This window comes from Trametes versicolor (genome assembly GCF_000271585.1).
Source record: "Trametes versicolor FP-101664 SS1 unplaced genomic scaffold TRAVEscaffold_4, whole genome shotgun sequence".
NCBI lineage: Eukaryota > Fungi > Basidiomycota > Agaricomycetes > Polyporales > Polyporaceae > Trametes > Trametes versicolor.
In genome coordinates, this window is record NW_007360324.1 from 2,185,754 (window position 1) to 2,208,966 (window position 23,213).

Genomic DNA, 23,213 nt, shown 5'->3' on the forward strand with positions numbered 1-23,213 from the left:
ACCGCACACCCTCTCCACTCCCATCGTCATCGGCGAACACACCAACCGGCGCGGGCCCCGCCAATCTTCCGGAGATGTCTTCCCAGCCCTCTGCGCGCAAACTTTGCGTACGGCACCAGCGCATGGCGGACGAGGGCACCAACCTCAAGCTGCAGCAGGTGAGCTCCCCGCAGACGATGCGTGCTTATCCGATGCGCCGCGAGCGAAGCGAGAGAACCTACTCGCTCGCCCGCGATATGATTGTGGGTCCCGCGCTCGGGACGGTCTGTGCACCCGCGCGATCGTTCCGGGTGCGCCCCGATGCGCACGGTCTCGCCGCATCTACACGTAAAGTGCGCGTACTGACCCCGCGCCCCCAGGCACTCGATGCGCTCCCCGTCGCCGAGCGCGAGGCCGTCAGCGCGATCTGGTCCGCGTTCTCCTCGTCGCCCCATCCGCGGCGCGCGCTCATCCTCCAGGGGCTCCTCACTATGTGCTGCTTCTCCCAGCTTTCGCTCCTCACCGAGCAGCTCGCGCAGCTCATCCGCATCGACCCCTTCGCCGTCCTCCCGCGCGAGGTCTCCCTCAAGGTGCTCGGCTACCTCGACGCCACCTCTCTTTGCCGCGCCGCGCAGGTCTCACGCCAGTGGAAGAGCCTCGCGGACGACGATATCCTCTGGCGCGGGATTTGCGAGCAGCATATCGGTCAGAAGTGCCTCAAGTGCGGATGGGGTTTGCCCATCCTCGAGAAGAAGCGCCGCCCCCTCCCACCCGCCGCATCTGCTTCGACGTCCTCTTCATCCGCGTCCGTGTCTTCGTCGCCTTCCCCATCGCCAAGCCTGCCTGGGCCGAGCTCTACGTCTAGGCTGAAGCGAGCACATGATGACCCGGAGCCAGGACCGTCCGGGGCGTCAACGCATTCAGCAAAGAGGTTGAGGCTAGAGGAACGCAACCGGGCAGCGTCCCCGCCGTCAGAAGCCATCGTTAACACCGTGCCCCCCTCCGCCTACCCTTCCAACCCCCTCATCGTGCCCCTTTCCGAGACCCCCGCCACCGACTTGAAAACCCGCCCGTGGAAGGACGTCTACTGCGAGCGCCTCACGATCGAGCGAAATTGGCGGCGCGGGCGATGCACCGTGCGCACGCTCAAGGGGCACACCGACGGCGTAATGTGCCTGCAGTTCGCGGAGACGCTCGCGCACCCGTCCTTCCCGGTGCTCATCACGGGCTCGTACGACCGCACCGCGCGCGTCTGGAACCTCGAGACGGGCGCGGAGGTGCATACGCTCGCGGGACACACTCGCGCGATCCGCGCGCTGCAATTTGACGCGGCCAAACTCATCACCGGCAGCATGGACCACACGATGCGCGTGTGGAACTGGCGCACCGGGCAGTGCGTGAAGACGCTCGAGGGCCACACCGCGGGCGTCGTCTGTCTCAACTTCGACTCGAATGTGCTCGCGAGCGGGTCCGTCGACACTACGGTAAAGGTCTGGAACTTCCGCACCGGCGAGTGCTTTACGCTCCGCGGGCACTGCGACTGGGTCAACGCCGTGCAGCTCTGGGACGCGAACGCGACCCCGACCGGGTGCGGCAGCGGCCCTAGTGCTCCCAGCCGGCTCGCTGTCGAGAGCGGGTCATCAGCACCACAAATCGACGCGGGCAAGATGCTCTTCTCCGCTTCGGACGACGGCACGATTCGCCTCTGGGACCTCTCCCTGCGCACATGTGTGCGCCAGTTCAAGGGTCACGTCGGGCAGGTGCAGAGCCTCAAGCTTTTGCTCGTCGACGACGAGCGGCGCGAGTCCAACGACCCCGCCACCGCCGCCGCAGACGCCGAGCTCCTCCTCGACTCCTCGCTCTCCCCGCGCTTCTCTTCCCCGTACCCAACCGCCTCCCCACTGCTGAAGCGCAGCCACACTACGCCCGCCGCGTCTGCACTGGAGTGGACGACGCCCGCCTCGCCGGTGAAGCGCCAGAAGCCGGTGCTGATCTCGGGCAGCCTGGACAACACGATCAAGGTGTGGGACATCGAGACGGGCAAGGTGCAGCGCACGCTCTTTGGGCACATCGAGGGCGTGTGGGCCGTCGCGAGTGACAAGCTGCGCCTCGTGAGCGGCAGCCATGACCGCACCATCAAGGTACGTTTCTTATGTTTGCGCACGGCGTTCTGGATGCTTACCGCGGTTTGTTCCTCCAGGTGTGGTCGCGCGAGGAAGGCAACTGTACCGCGACGCTCGTCGGACACCGGGGCGCAGTGACATGTCTCGCGCTTGGCGAGGACAAGATCGTGTCCGGGAGCGACGACGGGGACATCCGTGTCTGGAGTTTCAGCGGGTAGTGCAGCGTGTTCCCGAAAAGTTTTTCTGGGTGAGATGAGTTCAAGTTGGAAGTTGAGAGATACGGTGTACATTATATTGCCCTAGCGTATACCCCCGCATAGTTCCCCGCCTGTTGTATCCTGCTCTTCCCCGCATCCTGGTGGTCGCTTTACCATGCATGCTTAGCTTAGCTAGCTTAGATCGGCTCATGGATTCACTGTATCTTTCGGTGCCTTCCAGTCCACTGCGATTTTAGAGCCTGCAGTGTTTCTGTAGCAGTGCGTCTGTGCCTGAACAGCGCACCGTCTATATAACCGCCAGATGCCCGATTCAGCTTTGGGGTGGCGTGGCCGAGTTGGTCTAAGGCGTCGGATTTAAGTATTTCTTGATTCCCGATGGGAGTAATCCCGCGCGAGTTCGAACCTCGCCGCCACCATTTTGTCTGTACGTCCAAAACTCTACCTCCCCGCGGTCGCGAATATGGTCGCACCACGCAGTACTGTGACAATCCAAGCACCGATTGCAAACACCAGACACGACAAATATTTTACATGACAGATCCCAAGAAAGCCGCCCATATTTCCTTGATGCAAGCATGGTATACTCGTTTCTTGCTGACGACCGTATTCGAATTCCAGCGATCACCCGAACAGCTGTTTGATATTGTGTGTCAGATAGGACAGGAATACAGCAGTAGGGGTCCACGTACACCAGAGATGCTATCCTTGCCTCCGGGAATCTCGCGGACACTAAACAAACACATTGAGTACATTCAACCGCAGCTGTTTTCAAAGGTTCCGTGAGCAACATACCGGCGGGTAGGCTTGAATCCGCTGTTGTTGCTAGTGTTGTCGGGGGCGTCCCACAGACCAGCGACACTGGTCGTGCGCCTGTTCCTGAGATGTAACGTTAGATTTCCGCCCTGACTCCTACCCCAGGTCATGAGCTTACCTAGGCGCGTCCGCTGCCTGAAAGTCATACAATCACAGTCAACGAGCAACCCACTTGTTCAAAGAGCGAAACCACGTACAACATCACCAGCCTTGGGTGGTGCGCCAGAAAGCGCGTCCTCCTCCACGACATCGTCGAAGATGTTGTGCTGACGGCCACCAGGCGGGTCCCGTACACGGCGGGTGGGCTTGAAGTCGCTCACAGGCGGAACTTCTTGTGCTGAGCTTCGCGTTCAGCACGGTGCTCTTCCATATATGATGGGGCATACGTACCGGGGGCGGCGGCGGTAGCGGCGGCCTCCGTACCAGCGGAGGACGCGTCGGGAGCCGCACTCGCGTCGCCCGAGAGCTTGCCGAAAGTGGCGTAACCTACACCGTTGCCAAGAGGCTCAGTATGCTTAAAGTGATAGGGTGTACAGTGACTTAGAACACGCACGCGGCAGCTTCTGAATGTTGGTGAAGTTCGGGTCGACGGTGATCCCGGCGTACCTGCGGGGAAGCCACTTAGCGCGGTCTTTGTGCGCGGGGGAGGCGCGGCTTACTTAAGGAACTCAAGGAGGGAGCGTTTGGTAAAGACAACGCTGGTGCTGTCCCAGTCCAGCATACCTATGAAGGCGCGGTGAGGAGTGGGTGGTGGAACACAGGTACAGGCACGTACCAAGGTTCGCGGGCCAGTCGCGTTCCTTGTCCATGTCGATGGTGTTGGAAGGAGTGAAGCTGCTTGTGTCTGAGCGCGACATGCGGAGAAGAGTATGGCAGAACACTCACGTAACGGGAGAGGAACTCATCGCTGGAAAGGATATACAGGAGCAGAGGGAGATGGTGGAGGGGAATGAAGGAGGACTGTACCCGAACCCAGTCGCGTCGTTCCAGCTACGCGTGCCATAGACGCCCATTACTGTCATTACGTAAGCAATATTTCCTTGCGGAGAGTCCCGTTGCTCGCCGTCTGCCACAGTGAGCTCACTCTTCCCCCGTCCCATACGCCCTCTCCCTAATATTGAGCGCGATGCTGGCAATCGCTCGAAATCCGGCGCTGCGGCCGACTGTTGTCTCTGCTTCTCGCATGCTCTCAACAGCCTCTCATGCCGCCCCGTCATTTGCCTACATCGACCCTGCACATTCTCAGGACCCGTCAGTACTCACAACACCGAGCGATATTCCGCCGGCACTCAGGGAAGAACTAGAGAGTGCACTCAGGGTAGACCAGGCCGGAGAGCTCGCTGCAAATTGGATCTACAAAGGACAACATGACGTGCTGGGTCGGGATCCAGCCACAGGACCTCTCATCCAGGCGAGCACTGCTCTCCCGTCCCCCACCGCTATTTTTGACCTGAATGGACAGGATATGTGGGACCAGGAGAAGAAGCATCTCGCCGTGATGAACAAGCTGCAAATTCAGCATGGTATACGACCTACACTCCTCTGGGAGTTCGCCCGCCTTGGCGGGTACGGTCTCGGGGCTATCACCGCTCTGATGGGGAAAGAAGCAGCAATGGCTTGCACGGAGGCAGTCGAGACAGTCATTGGCGAGCATTATGACGAGTGCGTCCTTACCCGCGCTTATGACACGAACCGGGTGCTGACCTTCCCTGCAGCCAACTGAAGGCCTTCGAGCAGCTACCTGCGGACCATCCCAGTGTGCCGTTGTTAAAGGGAGTGATCAGGGAATTCAGGGATGATGAGTTGGAGCACCTGGACATTGCGGTAGAAAACGACTCGCAGAAAGCGCCTGCACATGCACTCCTGAGCACGGTGGTAGGCGCAGGGTGTAAGGTCGCCATTGAGTTGTGCAAGAGGTTCTGAGGGGGTTGCGGACATGTAGAGGCTCGGATACAGTATACCGGAGTAATTTGTAGAACAGACGTAGACATCCAGCTCAGTCTGAGGCCTCGGGTGCGGGCGCGATACGTGCAAGAGATTCGCCCTTGCGCTTGCCAACCCAGTTCCACTTTACCTGCAGGAAAATGAGCGGGGAAGCACCGAGAGGAGAAGGGAGCGTACGTCTTGGCTGTAGGCGATAGTGAAGATGGCGGCAGGGAAGACAATCATGCCCAGGATGGACTGCCTCGCTGTCCGCATGTTGAAGCGGAAGTTCTTGTACACCGCCTCGCGCTGTGGTTGGATAGACCTAAGAAACGTGGCTGGCAGAGAAGAGGGGGTGGGGGCGCACCATGGTGTTCCATCGCTCGACGGCGGGGTCGGTCTACAGCATGACGCAGCAGTGAGCGTATATCCCCAGTGAAGATGAGCACCACGCTACCTTCGTGTACCCTGTACATTGCGAGGGTCTGTCAGCTACGAGGGAAAGAGCGAGGGGGAGGGTGCGCACCGTGTCCTGCAGCCATGATGGAAGACAATCACAGAGTTGTTGGTCCGCCCAAGCGCCCAACTCTCTTCCGCTAACCACCATCATCCCCGTCCTTTCCCCCGTCCCGACTCACTCCCTTCCTCCGTCATGGCCTTCAACAGAGAATGGGATCAAGGAAAGCAGGCAGAGTACGAGCCTTGGAATCCCACAATGCGACCAAACACCCACATGCGTGAAGAGGACTACTACGGCGATAGCAAGCGTAGGAAATTCAACGACGGCGTGCGCTGCGGCTTCCTCCGCCTTCTACCCGGTTTGGCCTCACCGTTCATCTCACATAGGGTTACGATCCATCTCAAGCATACGACAACTCCGGCTTCGGTGGCCAACAGTACGACCAGGGCTTCTACCAAGATGACCGCCACCCAAGAGTAGGTGGTGGAGGCGTCGGCGGTGGCGGCCCGTACAACAAGAAGCGGCTCGTCCCCAGCGACCCCAGTCCTCATGTTATCTTCCTCGGCCTCGATCCCGACTTCACAGAGTCGGATGTGCGTCGCTCACCCTGCACGCCCAGTCCCCGCGCTAAATCTTAGCCACCTTCCAGATGCAGGCGTACCTGACCAGCAACAGCTGCAGCATCGAGTCGGTCACCGTAATCCGAGACAGAACTACAGGCACTTGCCCCTTCGTACTTCCTTTGCATGCAACAGCGCATTGACGTGTTCTTTCTCCGCCCCGCGCCCCGACCACGCACGCACAACAGGTGTCTCCAAAGGCTTCGGCTTCGCGCAGTTCACAAGCACCGAGCACGCCCGCGCCTTCGTCGACCCGCTCTTTCCCTTCATTCAAGTCCCCCCGCCCGCGTCTCATGGCGCAACCGCGACTGCGGCCTTCTACCGCGCCCTCGAAGGCGGTAACCCCGCACCCCCAGGCGGTCGTCGCATCAAGATTGACTACTCGCAGAGCGCAGCGCCTGGGGAGAGACGCGCGAAGGGGCCATTCCAGACGAACGATGGCACCCGCGACATTGGGAACACGCAGGCTCCTATACTACTCTTCCGCGGCCTTGACCCCCTGTCGGGACCTCAGGCTATTGCCCAGGCCATGAGGTCCTCTTCAGGCATAGGCAAGATCGGCGCAAAGGGTATGCGGAGGATAGTCCTCATCAAGGACAAGAGCACAAATAACAGCTGGGGGTTCGCATTCGTCGAGTTTGTTGACGTTCAGGTAAGCAAACCCCCATTCTAACACGAAGAACATCATTCACAGCGGTTTATAGTCCGCTTCTGCGGTGCTCGCAGCGACGATGTCGCCCCAGCTGCACCCCAATGGCTTCCGCATCTCGGATCGACCAGTCGCAGCTTCGTTCGCACATCCGTACTCCTTCCAGCCCATCCCAGAGCACGCGTTGCGCGATGAAGCATGTCTATTGTCGACGCCGAGTCTGGGCGGCACCGAAGGGGTATGGCTGAGGTACTGGGACGAAGCGTCTACGGCTATGATCCTCGAATTCAAGGTCGAGGAGCCCGCGAAAGCTACGGAAACGGCGCCCGCAGTAAAGGAGAAGAAAGAGAAGAAAAAGAAAGGTTTGTACTATTCGCAAGGGTGACTGAAGACCGCTCTTACACCCGCAGCAGATGCGAACGCACTGGGAGCCAAGGTGGAGGCGTCGGCGCTGCCCGTGTCTGACAAGCCTGTTACGTTGGCTTTCAAGGGCGGCTTCTCCATTGGCAAGCCTGGGCAGGGGGGTCCGTCTGGTCTACCCAAGAAGCCCGTGCCCCTGACGCAGGCCTTTTCCATGGATGACGGGGGAGAGGGAGATGAGGACGGCGCTGCGAACGAGACGACCACGACCGAAGATCCGAAGGGTTTGTCTGGCCGTTGGGAGACAGTTGCGCGTGCGGGTTGGCTGACAGATACCGGCTGCTGTAGTTGCCGCTGCTAAGAGAGTTGCGCCGTTGATTGCCAGTAAGAAGGTCAGTTGCAACGACTGGAGCTATGTGTCCGCGGGCTAAAGGACAGCGCGTCTGCAGACTGCCAACAACATCACCAAGTGGAACCAGGTGCAGGACGTCCTCCACCACGATGCCCCGCAAGAGATGCCTGTGACTGTACAACCGGTGAGCATCATTATTTCGATAGGTGTGCTGATATTCAACCGCTACAGGCTGAAACCCCAAAACCCGTTGTCATCGCTCCCGTGCATGTCCCCGTCCCAGCACCTACCCCAGTGGTGCCGGTGAAGGCTGCCACTCCTCCAGAGGCTGAGACAGAGTTCGAGTTTTCGGATACCGCAGCAATGACGTGCTTGCTATGCGCACGGAAGTTCAAGACTCTCGATCAGCTCAAGAGGCACAATAAGGAATCAGACTTGCATAAGGTACTTCACCGTCGCAACTCTCCCTCGATGCACCCCATATAACAAATACTCATCTTATTACTAGAAAAACTTCAGAGACGCCGCACTCCGCGAAATCGCACGCGAGAAAGCCACCGCCGCTCGCGCAAAGGCTCTGGAGGCTCAGGAAGCTCAGGAAGCGCAACAGCAGCAACAGCAACCCAAATACCGCGATCGCGCCTCTGAGCGTCGCGTTATGCACAACCAGCCGGACATCCCGCGACCCGTGCCCGGCGAGGTGTCCGCACCAGCGAAGCGCAAGTCAGAGGGGCCTCCGCCTCCACCGTCGCCGCCTCCACCCCCGCTCAACCCTGGCAAGGATGAGAACAACGTCGGGAATAAGCTGCTGAAGATGATGGGCTGGAAGGAGGGCCAAGGTCTCGGGACAGGCGGAGAGGGCAGGGTGGATCCAATGTCTGTATTCTCTCTGCGTTCGCGTGCTTCGACTTTGCTGACGTCGGTATCAGTCAACCTGCCATCTATGCTGCAGGTGTTGGATTGGGCGCCGCGAAGGCGAAGGATATCACGAAGATTGCGAACGATTACTCTGGCTACGTCAACCTGGCGAAGGATGCGGTAAGCCCGGAGCTTCATTTGACTCTGTTGCCTTACTAAAGTTCGCTGTCAGGCGCGCGAGCGATATGGCAACTGAATGCAGATCCGCTCGCCTGGAGTGTTGCTGTAGTTCTTATCTTATTCCGCTATCCATACCACTTGTGCTATAATCTTCGTGTGCTCGCTTGCAATTGTATACTGTCGAAGTGCTTTGCTCCTATTCTACAAGGTGTTCCCGTCATACATCACAACCCGACCCAGGTAAACTCCTTCTCCACTTGGAACTCGCTCTCCAGAACGATATCCTCGCTGCTCTTCCCAACATGCACCCCATACGTGCCCTTCGGCGCCTTCCACTGCTGGCCCGTCGTGTCCCAGTACGACACCGCGTACTTGTCCAGCCCGAGCACGACGCGCTTGCTCTCCCCCGGTGCGAGATCACGCGCCTTCGCGAATGCGCGCAGTTGCAGCCGCGGGGTAGTCAGCCCGATGTCGGGCAGGGAGACGTACAGTTGCACGACCTCCGACCCTGCGCGGGAACCGGTGTTCGTGACTGTGAGCTCGACCTGCACCGCGAAGTGATCTGCCGCGCCCGACTGCACGCTTGACGCAACTTTGAGGTCGGAGAAGGCAAAGGTCGTGTACGACAAGCCAAACCTGTAAACCGTTGTGAGCGCACGATCCCCAACCACCCCTGGGAGGACCGACGTACCCGAACGGGAAGAGCGGCTTGATGCCGCGCGCGGCGTAGCCCTTGTACCCAACGAGCAGGTCCTCGCGGTAGTGGATCTGCCCGTGCTCGCTGCGGAAGTTCGGGAACGCAGGGATGTCCTGCACGCGCACGGGGAGCGTTATCGGGAGGCGGCCGCTCGGGTTTAGCGCGCCGAAGAGGACGTCCGCAAGCGCGTTTCCAGTCTCGTTCCCCGCGTACCATGCCTGCACGATGCCGTGCACGTCGTGCACCCATGGCATCGCGACCACAGAGCCCTGAGAAAGGACACAGAGGGTCAGCGAGTGACATGGGGTGTTGCTGGTGTGGACTTACCGATTGGATGCAGACGATGGTGTTCGGGTTCGCCTTTGCGATGCGCGCAATGAGCTCGTTCTGGGTGCCGGGCATCTCCAGCGTCGGACGGTCGAAGCCCTCACTCTCCCAGTCGGGAGAGAGCCCAGCGACGACTACAGCGACGTCGGACGAGGCTGCAAGCTTCTCAGCCGCAGCCATAGCTTCCTCGGGATCGATCTTCTCGCAACCTCCAAGCCGCTAGATAGACATGCGCTCAGCGTTGTGGGTTGAGGCGAAGCACGGAAGGTCAAGACGTACCACACCGCGCATCAGGGCGGGCTGCGAACGGTCCGATTCTGTGTCTTCAGGGGCCTTGGTGTTCGTGTACTCGACAACGATGTCGACCGGCTTCCCCGCCGTCAGGGAGACGGTGCCCAGCTCTTCTACCGTACCTTGACTGCATACGTTCAAGTACAGGCGTCAGCGTTCAGCATCCCGAGTAGACTATGCAACAGCTCGCATACCCGTAGAAAAAGTCACCTGGCCGCTGCTTCGTCCAGTTGTCGATGGTCAGTTTGTCGTTGACGAACAGCTTCGCTCGCCCCGCAACGGTCAGGCCCAGTTCATAATCAGCCGTCTTGTCCATCGTCAAGCTTCCGTGAAGTTTGATGGTCCATGTCTCAGTCAGGCCCTTAGGCAGGAAGTCATTGAGCTTGACACGGGTGTCTTGGAGGACAAATTCTGCAACCGCGTCGCCTGTGGGGTTTCCGTTGGCATCGTGGTTGTAAAAGGTACACGACCAGCCGGGCTGCCCTGAAGGGGTCTTCAGGTACGCCTCGAGCGTCGGGGTGTACTTGTACGCTAAATCGTGTTCGTCAGCGATGACATCGCTAGCTCGATGTGTTGAGCAATGCTCACCGTAGCAGCCAACCGCGTAGTCGAACTCGATGCCTTTCGGTGCATTATCCACAATACCCGCGTAGGGAGTGACGATGTAGCTCGCCTTCAGCGCCGCAGACCCTCCGCCCGAGATGATCCTGTCCTTCATGTTCGGCCCAATCAGCGCAACGCGCTTCACCTTCTTCGCCTCTATCGGTAGGACGTCCTGCTCGTTCTTCAGCACGACGATGCCCTCAGCCGCCAACCGTCTGCAGAACTTGCGTCCCTCCGGTGAGTCGCGCGTGCGCTCTTCCCCGTCACCAAACACGACATCAGGGTTCCTCTGTGCCTGACGCTGCACAAAGGAGAGGATGTCTTGCGCGCGCTCGTCGAGCGTCGATGGGAGCACCTTCTGGCAAGAGAGCGTGTGGTTCACGAGCAACTGCGTGCGCCAGCGCGGCGGCCCGGGCATCTCGAGGTCCAGGCCGGCGTTGATCGAGAGGTCGACGCTGTACGTGCCGAACCTGCGAAGGGGAAGCGAAAAGGAAATGGCCGCCGGGGTATCAGAATGTGCGAAGGGGGCATTGCGGCGGCGCGACGCACCAGTCGCTCATGACGATGCCGTCAAAGCCCCATTCTTTGCGCAGGATGTCCTTTAGGAGCGTCGGGTTTTCGGCGCAATGTACGCCGTTGATTCTTCCGTACCTAAATTCGCACAAGATCAGCAGCGCGCAGACTGAGTAGAGCGGCGCTAAGAGATGCGCACGAAGTCATGAAGGCCCAGGGGCGGGCCTTCTTCTGCGCCAGCATGAACCTGACAGACCGGGCAATAATGCCGGCATGTGTTCGTGAAATGTCCCAGAAACGTCAGTGTTTGCGTGCGCACGGGTATAGGTATATCTCGCGCAGGGCGCGGTCGGACATAACTGATTCAGCGGCGGTCCGCTCGTGCTCTTGGTCATTTCCGACGAAGTGCTTAATGGTCGAAGCGACGCCCTGTGACTGGAGGCCGTTTACGTACGCAGCCGCCAAGGAGCCTGTTATATGGTCAGCGCCGACGTAAAGCGAGAGACGTCCGTGTGAAATGACCAGATAGGTGGGGGTCCTCTGAGAATGACTCGAAGGCGCGTCCCCCCAGCGGGTTGCGCTGAATGTTGCACGTCGGGGCGAGCAGAATGACGGAGGACTTGATCTTGGCCTCCTCGCCCAGGAATTTCCCGACCTCGAACAGCAGGTCGGGATCAAAGGTGGACGCCAGGGACGTCGCGCACTGAAGTGAATGGCTTAAATGACGCAAATGGCATTTAGAGAGCCGCGACGTACAGGGAGGCATTGCGCCGGAGTAGATACGAAGTGGGAAGAGCCTCTTACTCCCTAGTAGCAAGCAAATAGCGTCAATAACTTCGACGGGTTAGATGGTGTGTACTCAACAGACGTTGGGACCGTCGCTCATCCGGACGGCGGGGATACCAAGCCGTTCGATAGCATTGGTGTTCCACCAATTAGGACCGCTAAGGAGCTTGATTTTCTCATCCGTAGACAGCTTGCCGACCAGGTCGGGGATGGAGGCGTCGAGAAAGCTGCGAGACATCAGTTGGCGAGCTCTACTGGTGGGTCTCTGTGTATGAGGTGGGCGAGATGAGCAACGGCTTGTGCCCGAAGCGGGCCGTACCTAGCCTGTGAACAATTTATATGTTCAGCGTCGAGGCGGAGAAACTTCGGAAGCGTGTACAAACATCACGCGAAAGGAGGCAAATGACGCACCCAGCGCGACCTCCCAGGGCCTCCCTGTGAAATCCCGCATTACTTCGTCTTCTCTCTGCAAATGAAGGGGTGCGAGAATAGACGTGCTATATAACCCTGAGTAGACTAGATGCCGCGGAGTGTTACGAACAAACCCCATATGTGCCAGACCGGGGAATTGGGACGTTGCGGGTTGCAGCAAAGATGGTCGTACCTGACGACATGACGCCGACATTCGGTCTTTTAGAAGGAGAACGGTGTCATGAGATGCACACGAGCGCGGCGCTGGCTCTGCCGAGCGTCGATGGCCCCGGTGAGAGTCGCAGACCGTCCAAAGAGCGTCCTCCAACAGACGCCCAAAGGTGCGGACCGTGCACTAGATGGATCGGCCGATGCCGGCGAGTTCGAGGATCGTCTTGAACGTTCACCACGCCCACTCAGAATACAAAAGTACACATAACGCAAGACGACATAGCATCGCAGCTTGACCGCTCTCGCTACTCACCACACCACAGCCAGCTATGTCAGACGGCATCTCGGACACCCCACTCAACCTCGCCCTCCCCAAGACCGACGCCACCCTCACCATCCGGGTGATCAAGTCCTTTGAGTACCGCACAGAGAAGAGTCTCGTGCTGCACCATGTCAACCTCGAGACCACCACAGTAGGCCAGCTCAAGGATACGGTACGGCAAGGTAATCGATCGCGCTGCCATACGTCGACTTTTTTTTTTTAGCCCACTGACCTTCTGACCTCCTTGCTGCAGCGATACAAACTCAGGGCGGATGGAAGCCGTACCGCAATGCGACGTTCGGTACAGTTTCCCCTTTCTATCTATCAATAATCCGGCCCGCTGACCGTCGGGTGTAGATACGATCAAGCTTTATACAAAGGCGCACGGAGCGAAGGTCGGTGCTTCTGCTTCATCCTAAGCAAATTCACTTATGAACTGTTTTGTAGACGACAAATCTCATCATCAACCTCGATCACGACGAGTGGATATTCGAGGACGATTCGAAGACTTTGGCGGACTTGGGTCTCGGTTAGTCGTTCCGAATTAGGACGTGGATCGTTTTGCTGACTGGACTTTTCCAGAGAACGAGTCTGAAGTCAGCTTCTTTAACCGCGTTGCGTACGAGGAATTCAAGAAGCATCCCGATGTGAGCCCAGCTACCGGACTCCTCGTTGTAGCACGTCGCTGATATCACCTGCAGACCAAATGGGAGAGCTGATCGCAGGCGTAGCTGAAGAGCGAAGCAGATACCAGAAAGGTTGTACTTGTATTGTACCTCGGGGATTGTGTCACCACCGCCTACTATTGATGTATCATGCAGAACTGCGACTTGTGTCCTGTGCAGAACGCTCTATACCGCCGTGCCTGCTGTGGTGAGTTCACGCGTGGAGATGTCAGGATAACTCGTAATCCTCCGGTCAGACTTATAACTTGGAAATTACAGCGAAAGTCCATGTCCAGATACATGGGCGTCGCCATATGAATCTTGGCCAAGTTTGGGAAACCCTTTACTGCCGTGCTTCTCGCCTTGCCAGCTACTGGCCAAAGCTCTGCGTGTTCGCGCAAACACATCGATGCGGCCTCTTCCTCGTTCCCTTGCTCTTCACTCACCACCATACCGTGCACTGTGTGTCTATCTTTCCAAAGTAGAGGCTCAACGGAGCCCTCGTGATACTCTCGCGGTGCCGCCGTGGTTTTCGCTTGGTGCATGCCGCAGGCCGGGAACTCCCGTGCGTACGTGGCTGTGCTGTGCGTTCGGCTTCCCAAATGGGCGAGGATCTACGTTCAACCTCGTTCACCTCGTTAGCAGCAGCCCAAGCAAGGTTTCCTATTATTCCCCCCACTATAAGTGGATCACCCGGCGTTTTCCTGGGAAGTTGATCTTTTCTCTTTACCCCAACACTCCAGTGCAACCTCGACTCTGACCTACGGCAAACCCACTGTATACTACCTACTTCAGCTTATACCGACATGTCTGCTCTCGGGAGTGACAAGGTGCGTTCAGCAGAATTCACGTAGTCTCTGGTGTGGCTATCGTATACGTCTCACATGGTTCTTTTAAGCTATAGGAGGTACCGCCCAACGGCACCGGGCCCAGTCTGACTCCGGACATCATGCGCACTTCGATGAGGATGGAAGACGTACGAGACCTGGTTCGCAAGCCAGTCAAAGTAGAGCTCATGGCGCTCCGCAACCTCTACGAAGAAGTCGCGCAGCTCCAGTTTCAACACAACCGCGTCGCACCCATCAACTCACTCCCTATCGAGATGCTCAGCATGGTCTTCCCGCACGCCAACGACGGCCTCATCAACATCACGCACGTCTGCAGACTCTGACGAGCCATCGCGCTCGACAACCCCGCTCTCTGGATCAGGCTTATATAAAAGCATCCCTATGCCGTCGAGACATTTATGCAGCGATCCAAGAGTCTTTCTCTGGACGTCTCCCTCAGGTTCGGGAAGCAAGGGCTCGACGGGGGCGTCTTCCGCGCCATCGGCATCAATGAACTCCCCCGCACGAGAAGTCTCCACATGAGCCTCCCACCATCCATGGCCGAGAGGCTCGCGGGAAAGGTGCTCAGGTCAATCAGCCCGCTGCGAGAGGAGCTGTCGATCAAGGAATACCCGTATCCCACGGTGTCCACCTACGAAACGGCAGGGGCAACCATTCGATGTTTGTAGTTGATACAGAGCTTGTCGTCCCTCAGAACATGATATGCACCAGTTATACACCAGCTCCAGTAAGTAGCAGTAACAGACTAAGAACGAGCAGCCTGAGATATCAGGATTTGCGCCGCGGCTATGCTATGCAATTAGTGCGAGAATGTCGGATTAGGCGGACCGCGGCCCGAGTTTGACTATCTACTAACGCTTAAAATTTAACGTTCAACTATGAGCCTCATCAACTTACCTCAGACTACTACTGACGCGCCACCGCCAAACGTGCTGGCAGATGTTCCCCAACACAGCGACGGACTCTGATGAGTTTGTACTCGACTGTCGGGATGCGGACGTATGTTTTCAACTCTGCATTCATCACTTGCACCGTTCCCAGCCCGTAACCATTGATTTATACGTACTCGGACAGGACAAACAAATCAGCGACACCAGGCCCGAATCGCTGCTGCGCCTGGCTCTCGTGCACAACTTGATGCCAGCAGAGGACGTCAGGGACGCGGTCCGCAAGGAAGTCGAGTCGCGGCGCACGACGATTCACACCCTCCAGGAAGAGATCGCCCGGCTGCATTCCGTCTACAACCTCGCCGCGCCCATCAACTCACTCCCACCCGAGCTGCTCGGCATGGCCTTCTCCCACCTTGGAAGCCGCTCGACACGAAAGGCGGATCTAGTTAGTGCCACGCACGTCTGTCGGCACTGGCGCGATGTCGCCCTGCACGACCCCGCGCTATGGGCACACGTTGGACACAAGCACCCGGAGGGCGTGAAGACCTTTCTGCAGCGCTCCAAGGCGCTTCCGGTGGATGTCACTCTTGTCACCCCGGAGCTCAGGCCTCAGGACCCGGGCAACTCCACCAAATGTCTCTCCCCGATCGCGTACTTTGACTTCCTAATATGGTAATGACCCTTGTCCAAGTTGGCGTATTTGACGCCTAGAAATGTCGTTAAGCGCCCATATCCCTGTCCAAGTTGGCGTATTTGAGGGTGTTTTCGTGGCCGCTATGTGGGCGCTTAATGAATTGTTAGTGTATTCTATGTCATAAACCTGGTAGAGTGCTGTTTCGCCACGGCGTTACAGCAAAGAGTCGCGTTGTTGCTTGCATTATGAATAAAATCGGGAAAATCCTGCAAATGTGTGGCTAACGTGCAATCACGTGACCTAAACCTTGTCCAAATTGGCGTATTTAGCGCCCAAAAGTTCGCGTATTTGAGGGCAAAATTCGGGGGTCCCAGGGGAGAGACATTTGGTGGAGTTGCCCGGGTCCTCGGAGCTCCCGTTCGTGGCCACCGCGATTTTTCTCACCGCAGAGATCCACCGCATGCGCAGTCTCTGCGTCAGCATCCCCCCTTCGGTGGGCTTGCGATTCATTTTTCAAAGCCTCAAATCTGCCACCCCGCAGCTCGAGAAGTTGTCGATTACGCAGCGCCGACGCCCACCTAACGCGCTGGGTGCGCCTCAGTTTCTTTCTTCCGAGCCCCCGACCGAGTTCGATGGCGCGCCTACACTGCGCTCTCTGACGCTCCACAACGTGCCTTTGCCTTATCTCCCGAAAGGCCCCAGTGTGCTGACGAACCTCGACCTCAAGGAGTCGGTTATCGACTCGTCACTACTACTCGATCTGCTGGAGCGCAGCCCATCGCTCGTAAACCTCAGGATCTCCGGCACGTTCAACATAGAAGGACTCCAAAGCCAGCGCACAGTCGCCCTCCGCCATCTTGAAACCTTCACGTTCGAAGGCCATCCTTTGCGGGGGATCGGCAACTTCCTTCTGAGCCTCGTGCTCCCGAAACAGACCACCATCTCACTCTCGAACATCAGGGTGTTCCACGGGGATGAGTTCGTGCACATAATACCCGCGTACGACCCCCTTACGCCTCGTTTCACCTCCCTCCAGGGCTTGAAACGTCTCGAGCTCGCCTGGAAGGAGCCGGACGGGCTCACCATGCGCGCCTACCGCTCCTCCGACTTCCTCGCCCCCGTGCTACACATCAAAACAGGCCCTTACCCCGACCCCCTGCGCCTCAGCGAACGGTTCTTCGTGAACTGGCCGATCGACGCCTCACAGCTCGACACCCTCGTCCTCTGCGGCGACCCCCGGCGTCATAACAGCGTCACACCGGAGACGTGGGCCGCGATGCTCGCTGCAGTGCCTCTGCTGAAGACGCTGCGCGTGATGTCCGTGAGCACCGCGTCGCTGCGATGGCTCGCGGGGGTGCTAGCGCAGGAGCGGGCGCACCCGCTGTGTGCGCAGCTGGAGACGCTCGAGCTGTTCGACGTCAATCCTGCGCGGGCTGAGTTCTGGGACGTCATGAAGGATGTGGTCATAGCGCGCTCGCCTACCGCAGGCGGACGGTTGAGCGAGGTGGAGTTGTTCAATACGGGCCCCGCGACCTGGGGCGCGGCAGACGCGTTGTCAATCTCGAACGCGGGGGTAAGGCTTGTGCAAGACCTTGATTGAGACATAGGCTGGCGTACAGTTGGGCGGGACATGTTCACAATGTGCTTTCTTTTATGGATTTTGCGTCCGTTGGGTGTCACTAGCGGTTCTAGATCGACAACAGCCAGTTTGCCATAGTGATCGACAGTGAGCGATTGAGTAGTGTCCTGTTGCAGGCTAGAGTCGCACTTCGTGGTATACGGAGAAGCATGATTCATGAAGGGATACTACACGCTATGAATGTAACAGGATAATCTACGCGTACTAGTGAACAGCATAGCGTAACGTCGTTACGGGAACATACATGGATACAAGGGGGAAGCCAACCATTAGAGCAAAGCAATGCAGCGCGCAAACCAAGACGGGGATACCAAGACCAGCTGTGGAGGGTCAGGCTTCTCTGAAGAAGCAAAAGCAGGAAGAGCGGAGGAGCGCGGCAACGGTCACCGCTTCTCGAACGCGAAGCCGATGTAGACGTCTGGCAGAGAAGGACGATGGTCAGCATTTGGGGGTACAAGCACGGCAAAACAAGTGTGTACGCACTGGCAGCCTCCCATTGGTCTTCGTCCATCTGGCTCTCGCCGTTGGCGTCGACGACGTGCATGCGCTGCAGCAGCGGGCCAAACTCCTCGTGCTCGTGGTGCTGGTCGAACACGTCGTGGAACTCGCCCTTGTAGATCTGGTGCAAACCGAACTCCGCCGCCATCCTATGCACGCGCGATATCAGTTAGCCACGACGAAGGTATTTATTTAAAACGGACGGGACTGGACGTACTGGACGAAGTTGTCCCAATGCACGACATATTCCGGCACGTCGTCGACCGCATCCTGGAGATAGAACCAATAGCGGTGTCCGAACATGGGCCGGGGATCACGTTGCTCGAATCGGATTTTGTACACGTTGTTGCCCCAAGTGAGATCTTCCGCGGCAGCGTCCTCCGGTAGTTCGTCTAGCTGCTCCCTGTAGTCACGGAGTATGAGTATCTACCGGATGACTGCCACAAACGCAGGGCTACAACTCACATGAGCTGCTTGGCGTTAGGGATCGTACCCACAAAGACGCCACCCGGCCTTAGCCATGACGCAACGTTTCTGAGCATTATGCGCGCCTTCCTCTCGCTCTCAAACGCGTAGTGCATACAGAACTGCATCGAGACCACGTCGAATGGCGTTGCGAGCAGCATCGGCGGCAGCACGTCAGACAACACATGGCTATAACAGTCGAGCGCGAAGAACTCCGCAACGAAACGAGCGCCCTTGGACGTCATATGGCGTTGTTTGGCCTGGTCAATGGAGACCGCGGCGATGTCTGTCAGAACGTGAGCAACGAGGTGCGCGACGACAAAGCGGAAACGGACCGAGTCCAACATATTCCGCGACGTTCGCTTTTGCCCACTTGTTCAGGTCCCCGCCCTTCCCACACCCCAATTCAAGCACACGCCCGCGCAAGCGCGAGCCTCGGCGTTGCGCGCTCGGCGCCGCCGTAAGCGCAGGGTGCGCAAACCGCGTGATGAGCACAGACTTGACCCAGTTGTTGAAGCTCTTGAGGCCGATGATGGGCGAGTCCTGGCGCTGCGCCACGCCCACGTCTGGGCGTGCGTTGTCTATACATAGCGAGGAGACATGTCAGAACCTTGACAAGGCGGACATGACGTCAGCAGGGGCAGGAGGAGGTGGTACGCACAGTGCTCGACGACGGCCGCAACATCACCAGATCGCTGTTTCTTCCGCGGGCTCTCCTCGGAGGAACCGTCCTCCTCGCGGAACCGCTTGACCGCGGGCGGGTCGTCCCCGAGCAGGTTCTCGACGCGTTTCTGTTTGCGGAGGATCATCGTGCCCACTCCACCTGTGTAGTTGCGGTACCGCTCCATTTCCGCCGGAGATAGAGGGATGAGCACAGACGTCGCCGGCGTAATCCTGCGCGGCGCATATGGTATCGCGCTGCGCTTCATGGACGAGGGTGGTGGTGGCATAGGTTTTGGCGGAAGACTGGATGCAGGAGGGGGCAAGGAAGAGGTTTCTGCCGGGCGCGGCTGTTGTGGTCGTGGAGCAGGTGGCCTCTGTGTGGCTGGGGATGCAGTCCTGGCCGGAGCCGGTGTGGCTGACGACGAAACAGGCGCGCGCGGCGAGGGAGGGCGAGGTTGCCGATGCGTCTGTGGCTGCAACTGTTGTGGTGCTGGTTGAGAGGGCGGCGCCATGGGAGCAGATGGGAGCGAGGCGGTCGAGACAAGCGGCGAGCGCTGTGGCGCCTGCAGTGGGGGAGGCATGGACGCACTGGAGGCGAGCGGCACGAATCCGTGCGAGCTCGATGGTCGAGAACTGCTGGTGCTCGCCCCGGCACCCGAAGTCGAAGGCCGTGAACCCGCGCCTCCAGGGAGCGCTAGCGCCGGAGAGGGGGTGGCCGACCCGCCAGGCAGCGCCAGACCGGACAGCTCCCTTTGTGGCGGGCGTTCCATCGCACGAACGGGACCACCGAGCGCCATGGAGGAGGAAGATGTGGTTGGGCGGGCGTTTATGCTCCCTGGGTGGGTGAAATAGGACGATGCCTCGCGCGTCTCTCGCCTAGTACTGCCCGTCGATGCGGCCTCGGACTGGCTTGCGAAGGATCGCCGGCGGAGGGGCGTCGAGTGGGAAAGCTGCTCGACGTCCTGCCTATCGTCCGAATCGTGCAGGAGGAGGTGCGAGAGTGTGGCAGGGCCGCGTGGCGTGGTGGGCGTGAAGAGGCCCTGGGGCGTCGCAGACATTGGGGTAGGGGGTGCGGCAGGCTCAGAGTTGAGCAGCATCGATAAATCGGTAGCACGGCGAGTGAGTGGGCTGACGGACGCCGCCCCAGGACTATGTTCGGAGGAAGAGGGCGTCGCAGATGTGGGGGTGGTGAGGATGGACATGCCCGAGCCAGGTGTAGAGGATAGGGGCTGGGAAGCGTGGTGGGGCGCGTTATGCGACTTAGCGGAGCCGATGTCGATGTGCATGCTGCTCCGCGCGGAGGAGGGGAGGGCGAGGGAGGAGGTTATGGGAGAGTTGAGGACGGCATCGCGGACAGGGTCGAAGGCCGGCATGGCATCCCCCTGCTATGTTTTCTCGCTTTTTGCACCTCCTCGCTTCGAACTGGCCCGCGATTGGACGAGGGCTATGACGACTCTTCAGGAGCGTTGCCTCGAGCTTAGCTCACCGTTTCTGACAGCGCGGTCGCTTTAGTCGTTGGTAGTGCGCACCAAAAACAGACAGATCTGGCAAATATCGGCCCTTTCTCCCTGGTGGTATGTAGGTATGTGCGCTCCGGGTGCGCAGTGTCGAACGCACGTTGCTCGTACAGGTGACTGAGGACGACGAGAGGCAAGGAGCGACGAGGAGGCCGAGGCGAGGGGCGCGGTCGTGGGGGATAGCGAGAAAGACTCAAAGAGCTGCGCGCGGGCGCGCGGCAAGACTCCCACTCCGCCCTCGCCCACCGCCCACGACGTCCTGCTCGCCGCCCGCTCGTCGACGACGACCTCAACCTCGATGCGTGACTACATGGCGGTCACCCCGAGCTTACGTCTCGGCGACCAGCTCTCCCGGGCGAATATATGTCTGGCGCCTCAGGCACGCTGTCTCTCGCCCGACTGATCACGGTCATCTCCGTTCTCCTCCACTCTCCCCTCCTTCCGCCGTTATGTCGCGGGACTTTGTAACTTACCACGGCGACTGATGCTTCCAGGGACCAGTTTAGACTTTGACCAGACCTCGGCGCAAGCTGAAGAAGCTTTTTCTGACGAAGGCTGGTCGCTAACCCCGCCGGCCAGCGTCATCGCTACTGCGCTCTATTCACTCTCACATGTGCCGTAATGTCGGCTTGACTGCCTTGGACGGCGACAGGTGCGTTGCGTTATGCTGTTTAGGCTTGTCTGAGATCGCCGCCCGCGTCGGCATCTTGGTTTTCCGGGAGGCAGGATAGCGACGACGCCCACAGCTTGTCACTCTACCTTCCGTGCATGCAGCACAAACAGCCCACCGCTAGAAGAATGGTATCGTACAGACGTTACACACGGGCATAAGTAACACCGTGAACCCCGCGACGAGTTGCGGAGAAATCCCAACGGCAGCCGGCTGGCCTGGCGCTCCGCCACCCAGCCGCTGCCAGTACTGCCCCCTGGGCGAGACTCGAAACTGCCCGAGCGCAGATCGTCCTCGAACGTCGGCCAGGGCCTGTCGGAGCCGCCTCCAGAACGCCCCGCTATACAACGGCAACGGTAGGCGACTTCGGCCGTTCGACGTCCTCCCACTCGTCGATCGCCTGCCCCTGGTCCAGCGAGTTCGCGCGGCGCCATGCGCCCCTTCGGGTGAGGCGCACACGCAGGACCGCGAGCCCGCGCGCGAGGAGGAACGCGAGGACCTCCGCGACGCCGACCCCAATGATGTATCCTGCGAGCTTCGCGCCCTCCTTCTGCGGATCCAGGAACGAGTACGCTGCGAGCGCAGAGAGGTGCCGGGAGTCAGTGTATGTAGAAGACGGGTGCAGTGGCCGCGCAGGGTCACACGGGTGGACGTGGGAGAGGAGAGGTACGTACTGTAGAAGCCTTGGGTCGCGTGCGTGATGTACGCGACGCCGAGATAGCACGCGAGCATGAATACGCAAAGGGGGAGGTGCAGCCAGGGGCTGGGGCCGGCGTTGGTAAGTGTAATTTCGAACAGGGCGTATGCAGAGTTCATAGCGTGTTGGGAGATGTTAATCCATGCTGCAGCAATCGCAGCGTCAGCCAGTATAACACACACGACGATATGTGCAAAGCTCACTGTCGAAACGTGTATCGAATGTACTTGGGCCTGATAGCAGCGCCCAGAATATGACAGTCACCACGAGAGCTGAGGAATTACACGCGTTAGCGGCGATCGCGCCAGCCTTGACATAGCGGCAGACTCACGGTAAGTAGTGATAGTGGAATACAGCAGTGTGTGGAGGAGCTGCAAGGGCCGTGGCCACTTTTGCAGCGGGTACTCCTTTCCTCCCTTCAGCGCATAGCACAGCGTCTGGACGCCCGCCGCGAAGTAGTACGCGACGAGCCCAATGTACGACAGATGCGTAAAGTAGGAGAAGAAGCTGCCGTGGACGATCAGCGCCGTTCGAGCAACCCGCTCAGCGAAACAGGCATCACTCACGAGTCTGCGTCATGATCCCTGACTGCGTCCCAGATCAGGTGGAAGAGCACCACGAAGAGCGCGTACGATCCAAGCGCGAGGCGGATAATCGCGAGAACGAGCGGCGAGCAGACAGGCGAGGTAACGAGATTGCGGTTTGGGTCGAATGGCGCGCTGACGCCGAGCCACGAGTATAATCGCGCTCCCGAAGCCGGCTTCGTGGACATCTCCAGCTAGTATGTGTTCTGTCTTCCGGTGTAGTGTTCGCTGGTCGTAGTGCGTTTCTTCAAACAGCACTAGAGGGTCGCGTGCGGAGCGTTAGGGTCGACGTGAAGGAGGCGTGTAAAGAGCGAGGGCGGCCGCGTTGGCCAGGTGGGTATGAAGAGCGCGTGAGGGCAAGAAACCAGAGCAAAAGCACCAGGGGTGAGGTATGAGAGAAAGGGAAAGCTCGAAAGAAAGGGCGACCGGTCACCAATCGAAAAGCCAGGGGGCAGGGGGGATGATCACCAGGTGCGGCGGCCACCATATTCGAACGCGACGGTCGGCTGCGCCTCTTGCCGGCCGATATTTCTCGCATGTGTCCTGCTGATGGGATCTGAGAGAGCTTGGGAGCTGCGCAACTTTGTCAGTTCGAGATCTGCGGAAAGACCCTCTCCCATCAGTGCTATCACGCGACACGCGAAATAAACAAACGCGCGACACGTATCAGGACCCCCGACATTGCCGCCAAAGGCCTGATCCACAAAGTTGAAAAAAGGCAATGTCTGTCCGGTGGATCAGGCCTTTGGCGCCCTGATTTTGTCCGGGAATACACCAGGCCTACCCG

At 58.9% G+C, this 23,213-nt stretch overlaps 10 protein-coding genes and 1 non-coding gene across 11 annotated transcripts; 6 read left to right on the forward strand and 5 right to left on the reverse strand.

Annotated features, from left to right (window-relative positions):
* Nucleotides 1–10: 10 nt before the first annotated feature.
* On the forward strand, nt 11–2,553 carry TRAVEDRAFT_165758 (WD40 repeat-like protein). Its single transcript, XM_008038751.1, has 3 exons — nt 11–158; nt 360–2,120; nt 2,180–2,553. Exons 1-3 carry the CDS (start codon nt 75–77, stop codon nt 2,318–2,320), a joined length of 1,986 nt encoding a protein of 661 aa, XP_008036942.1. The 5' UTR covers nt 11–74; the 3' UTR covers nt 2,321–2,553.
* Nucleotides 2,554–2,640: 87 nt separating this feature from the next.
* TRAVEDRAFT_t52 lies at nt 2,641–2,736 on the forward strand. Its single transcript has one exon. It is a non-coding gene; the product is annotated as a tRNA-Leu (tRNA).
* Nucleotides 2,737–2,803: 67 nt separating this feature from the next.
* Nucleotides 2,804–4,066, reverse strand: TRAVEDRAFT_146360 (uncharacterized protein). Its single transcript, XM_008038752.1, has 10 exons — nt 4,019–4,066; nt 3,909–3,967; nt 3,793–3,856; nt 3,687–3,739; nt 3,524–3,619; nt 3,331–3,470; nt 3,252–3,268; nt 3,113–3,196; nt 3,010–3,049; nt 2,804–2,953 (listed from the first exon to the last, which is right to left on the reverse strand). Exons 1-10 carry the CDS (start codon nt 4,036–4,038, stop codon nt 2,942–2,944), a joined length of 585 nt encoding a protein of 194 aa, XP_008036943.1. The 5' UTR covers nt 4,039–4,066; the 3' UTR covers nt 2,804–2,941.
* A 250-nt stretch (nt 4,067–4,316) lies between these two features.
* Nucleotides 4,317–5,056, forward strand: TRAVEDRAFT_36352 (COQ7 protein; the record flags this gene model as incomplete). The annotated part of the gene is made up of 3 exons (XM_008038018.1): nt 4,317–4,544; nt 4,596–4,795; nt 4,849–5,056. The coding sequence occupies 3 exons, from the start codon at nt 4,317–4,319 to the stop codon at nt 5,054–5,056; spliced, it is 636 nt and encodes a 211-aa protein (XP_008036209.1).
* A 73-nt stretch (nt 5,057–5,129) lies between these two features.
* Nucleotides 5,130–5,453, reverse strand: TRAVEDRAFT_118592 (uncharacterized protein; the record flags this gene model as incomplete). Its single annotated transcript, XM_008038753.1, has 3 exons — nt 5,130–5,201; nt 5,255–5,365; nt 5,424–5,453. Coding segments are annotated over 3 exons (213 nt in total), but the record flags the coding sequence as incomplete, so codon positions are not given.
* A 255-nt stretch (nt 5,454–5,708) lies between these two features.
* Nucleotides 5,709–8,611, forward strand: TRAVEDRAFT_36354 (uncharacterized protein; the record flags this gene model as incomplete). Its single annotated transcript, XM_008038019.1, has 12 exons — nt 5,709–5,843; nt 5,903–6,109; nt 6,166–6,235; nt 6,325–6,788; nt 6,841–7,147; nt 7,199–7,429; nt 7,494–7,537; nt 7,595–7,681; nt 7,729–7,941; nt 8,006–8,373; nt 8,427–8,535; nt 8,588–8,611. The coding sequence occupies 12 exons, from the start codon at nt 5,709–5,711 to the stop codon at nt 8,609–8,611; spliced, it is 2,259 nt and encodes a 752-aa protein (XP_008036210.1).
* A 148-nt stretch (nt 8,612–8,759) lies between these two features.
* Nucleotides 8,760–11,990, reverse strand: TRAVEDRAFT_71035 (glycoside hydrolase family 3 protein; the record flags this gene model as incomplete). The annotated part of the gene is made up of 12 exons (XM_008038754.1): nt 8,760–9,171; nt 9,227–9,501; nt 9,560–9,778; nt 9,839–9,977; nt 10,045–10,381; nt 10,439–10,923; nt 11,003–11,104; nt 11,166–11,213; nt 11,286–11,436; nt 11,489–11,669; nt 11,723–11,773; nt 11,835–11,990. The coding sequence occupies 12 exons, from the start codon at nt 11,988–11,990 to the stop codon at nt 8,760–8,762; spliced, it is 2,556 nt and encodes an 851-aa protein (XP_008036945.1).
* A 591-nt stretch (nt 11,991–12,581) lies between these two features.
* Nucleotides 12,582–13,477, forward strand: TRAVEDRAFT_146369 (uncharacterized protein). Its single transcript, XM_008038755.1, has 6 exons — nt 12,582–12,838; nt 12,910–12,957; nt 13,014–13,051; nt 13,104–13,185; nt 13,239–13,303; nt 13,358–13,477. Exons 1-6 carry the CDS (start codon nt 12,664–12,666, stop codon nt 13,373–13,375), a joined length of 426 nt encoding a protein of 141 aa, XP_008036946.1. The 5' UTR covers nt 12,582–12,663; the 3' UTR covers nt 13,376–13,477.
* A 650-nt stretch (nt 13,478–14,127) lies between these two features.
* TRAVEDRAFT_45972 (uncharacterized protein) lies at nt 14,128–15,735 on the forward strand (the record flags this gene model as incomplete). The annotated part of the gene is made up of 4 exons (XM_008038141.1): nt 14,128–14,151; nt 14,226–14,477; nt 15,109–15,168; nt 15,244–15,735. The coding sequence occupies 4 exons, from the start codon at nt 14,128–14,130 to the stop codon at nt 15,733–15,735; spliced, it is 828 nt and encodes a 275-aa protein (XP_008036332.1).
* Nucleotides 15,736–17,205: 1,470 nt separating this feature from the next.
* On the reverse strand, nt 17,206–20,790 carry TRAVEDRAFT_64128 (mRNA (guanine-N7)-methyltransferase). The gene is made up of 6 exons (XM_008038756.1): nt 18,957–20,790; nt 18,631–18,876; nt 18,296–18,581; nt 18,048–18,233; nt 17,816–17,979; nt 17,206–17,750 (listed from the first exon to the last, which is right to left on the reverse strand). Exons 1-6 carry the CDS (start codon nt 20,329–20,331, stop codon nt 17,716–17,718), a joined length of 2,292 nt encoding a protein of 763 aa, XP_008036947.1. The 5' UTR covers nt 20,332–20,790; the 3' UTR covers nt 17,206–17,715.
* Nucleotides 20,791–21,238: 448 nt separating this feature from the next.
* Nucleotides 21,239–22,943, reverse strand: TRAVEDRAFT_64129 (uncharacterized protein). Its single transcript, XM_008038757.1, has 5 exons — nt 22,409–22,943; nt 22,174–22,349; nt 22,046–22,114; nt 21,820–21,987; nt 21,239–21,718 (listed from the first exon to the last, which is right to left on the reverse strand). Exons 1-5 carry the CDS (start codon nt 22,612–22,614, stop codon nt 21,486–21,488), a joined length of 852 nt encoding a protein of 283 aa, XP_008036948.1. The 5' UTR covers nt 22,615–22,943; the 3' UTR covers nt 21,239–21,485.
* Between the last annotated feature and the right edge of the window lie 270 nt (nt 22,944–23,213).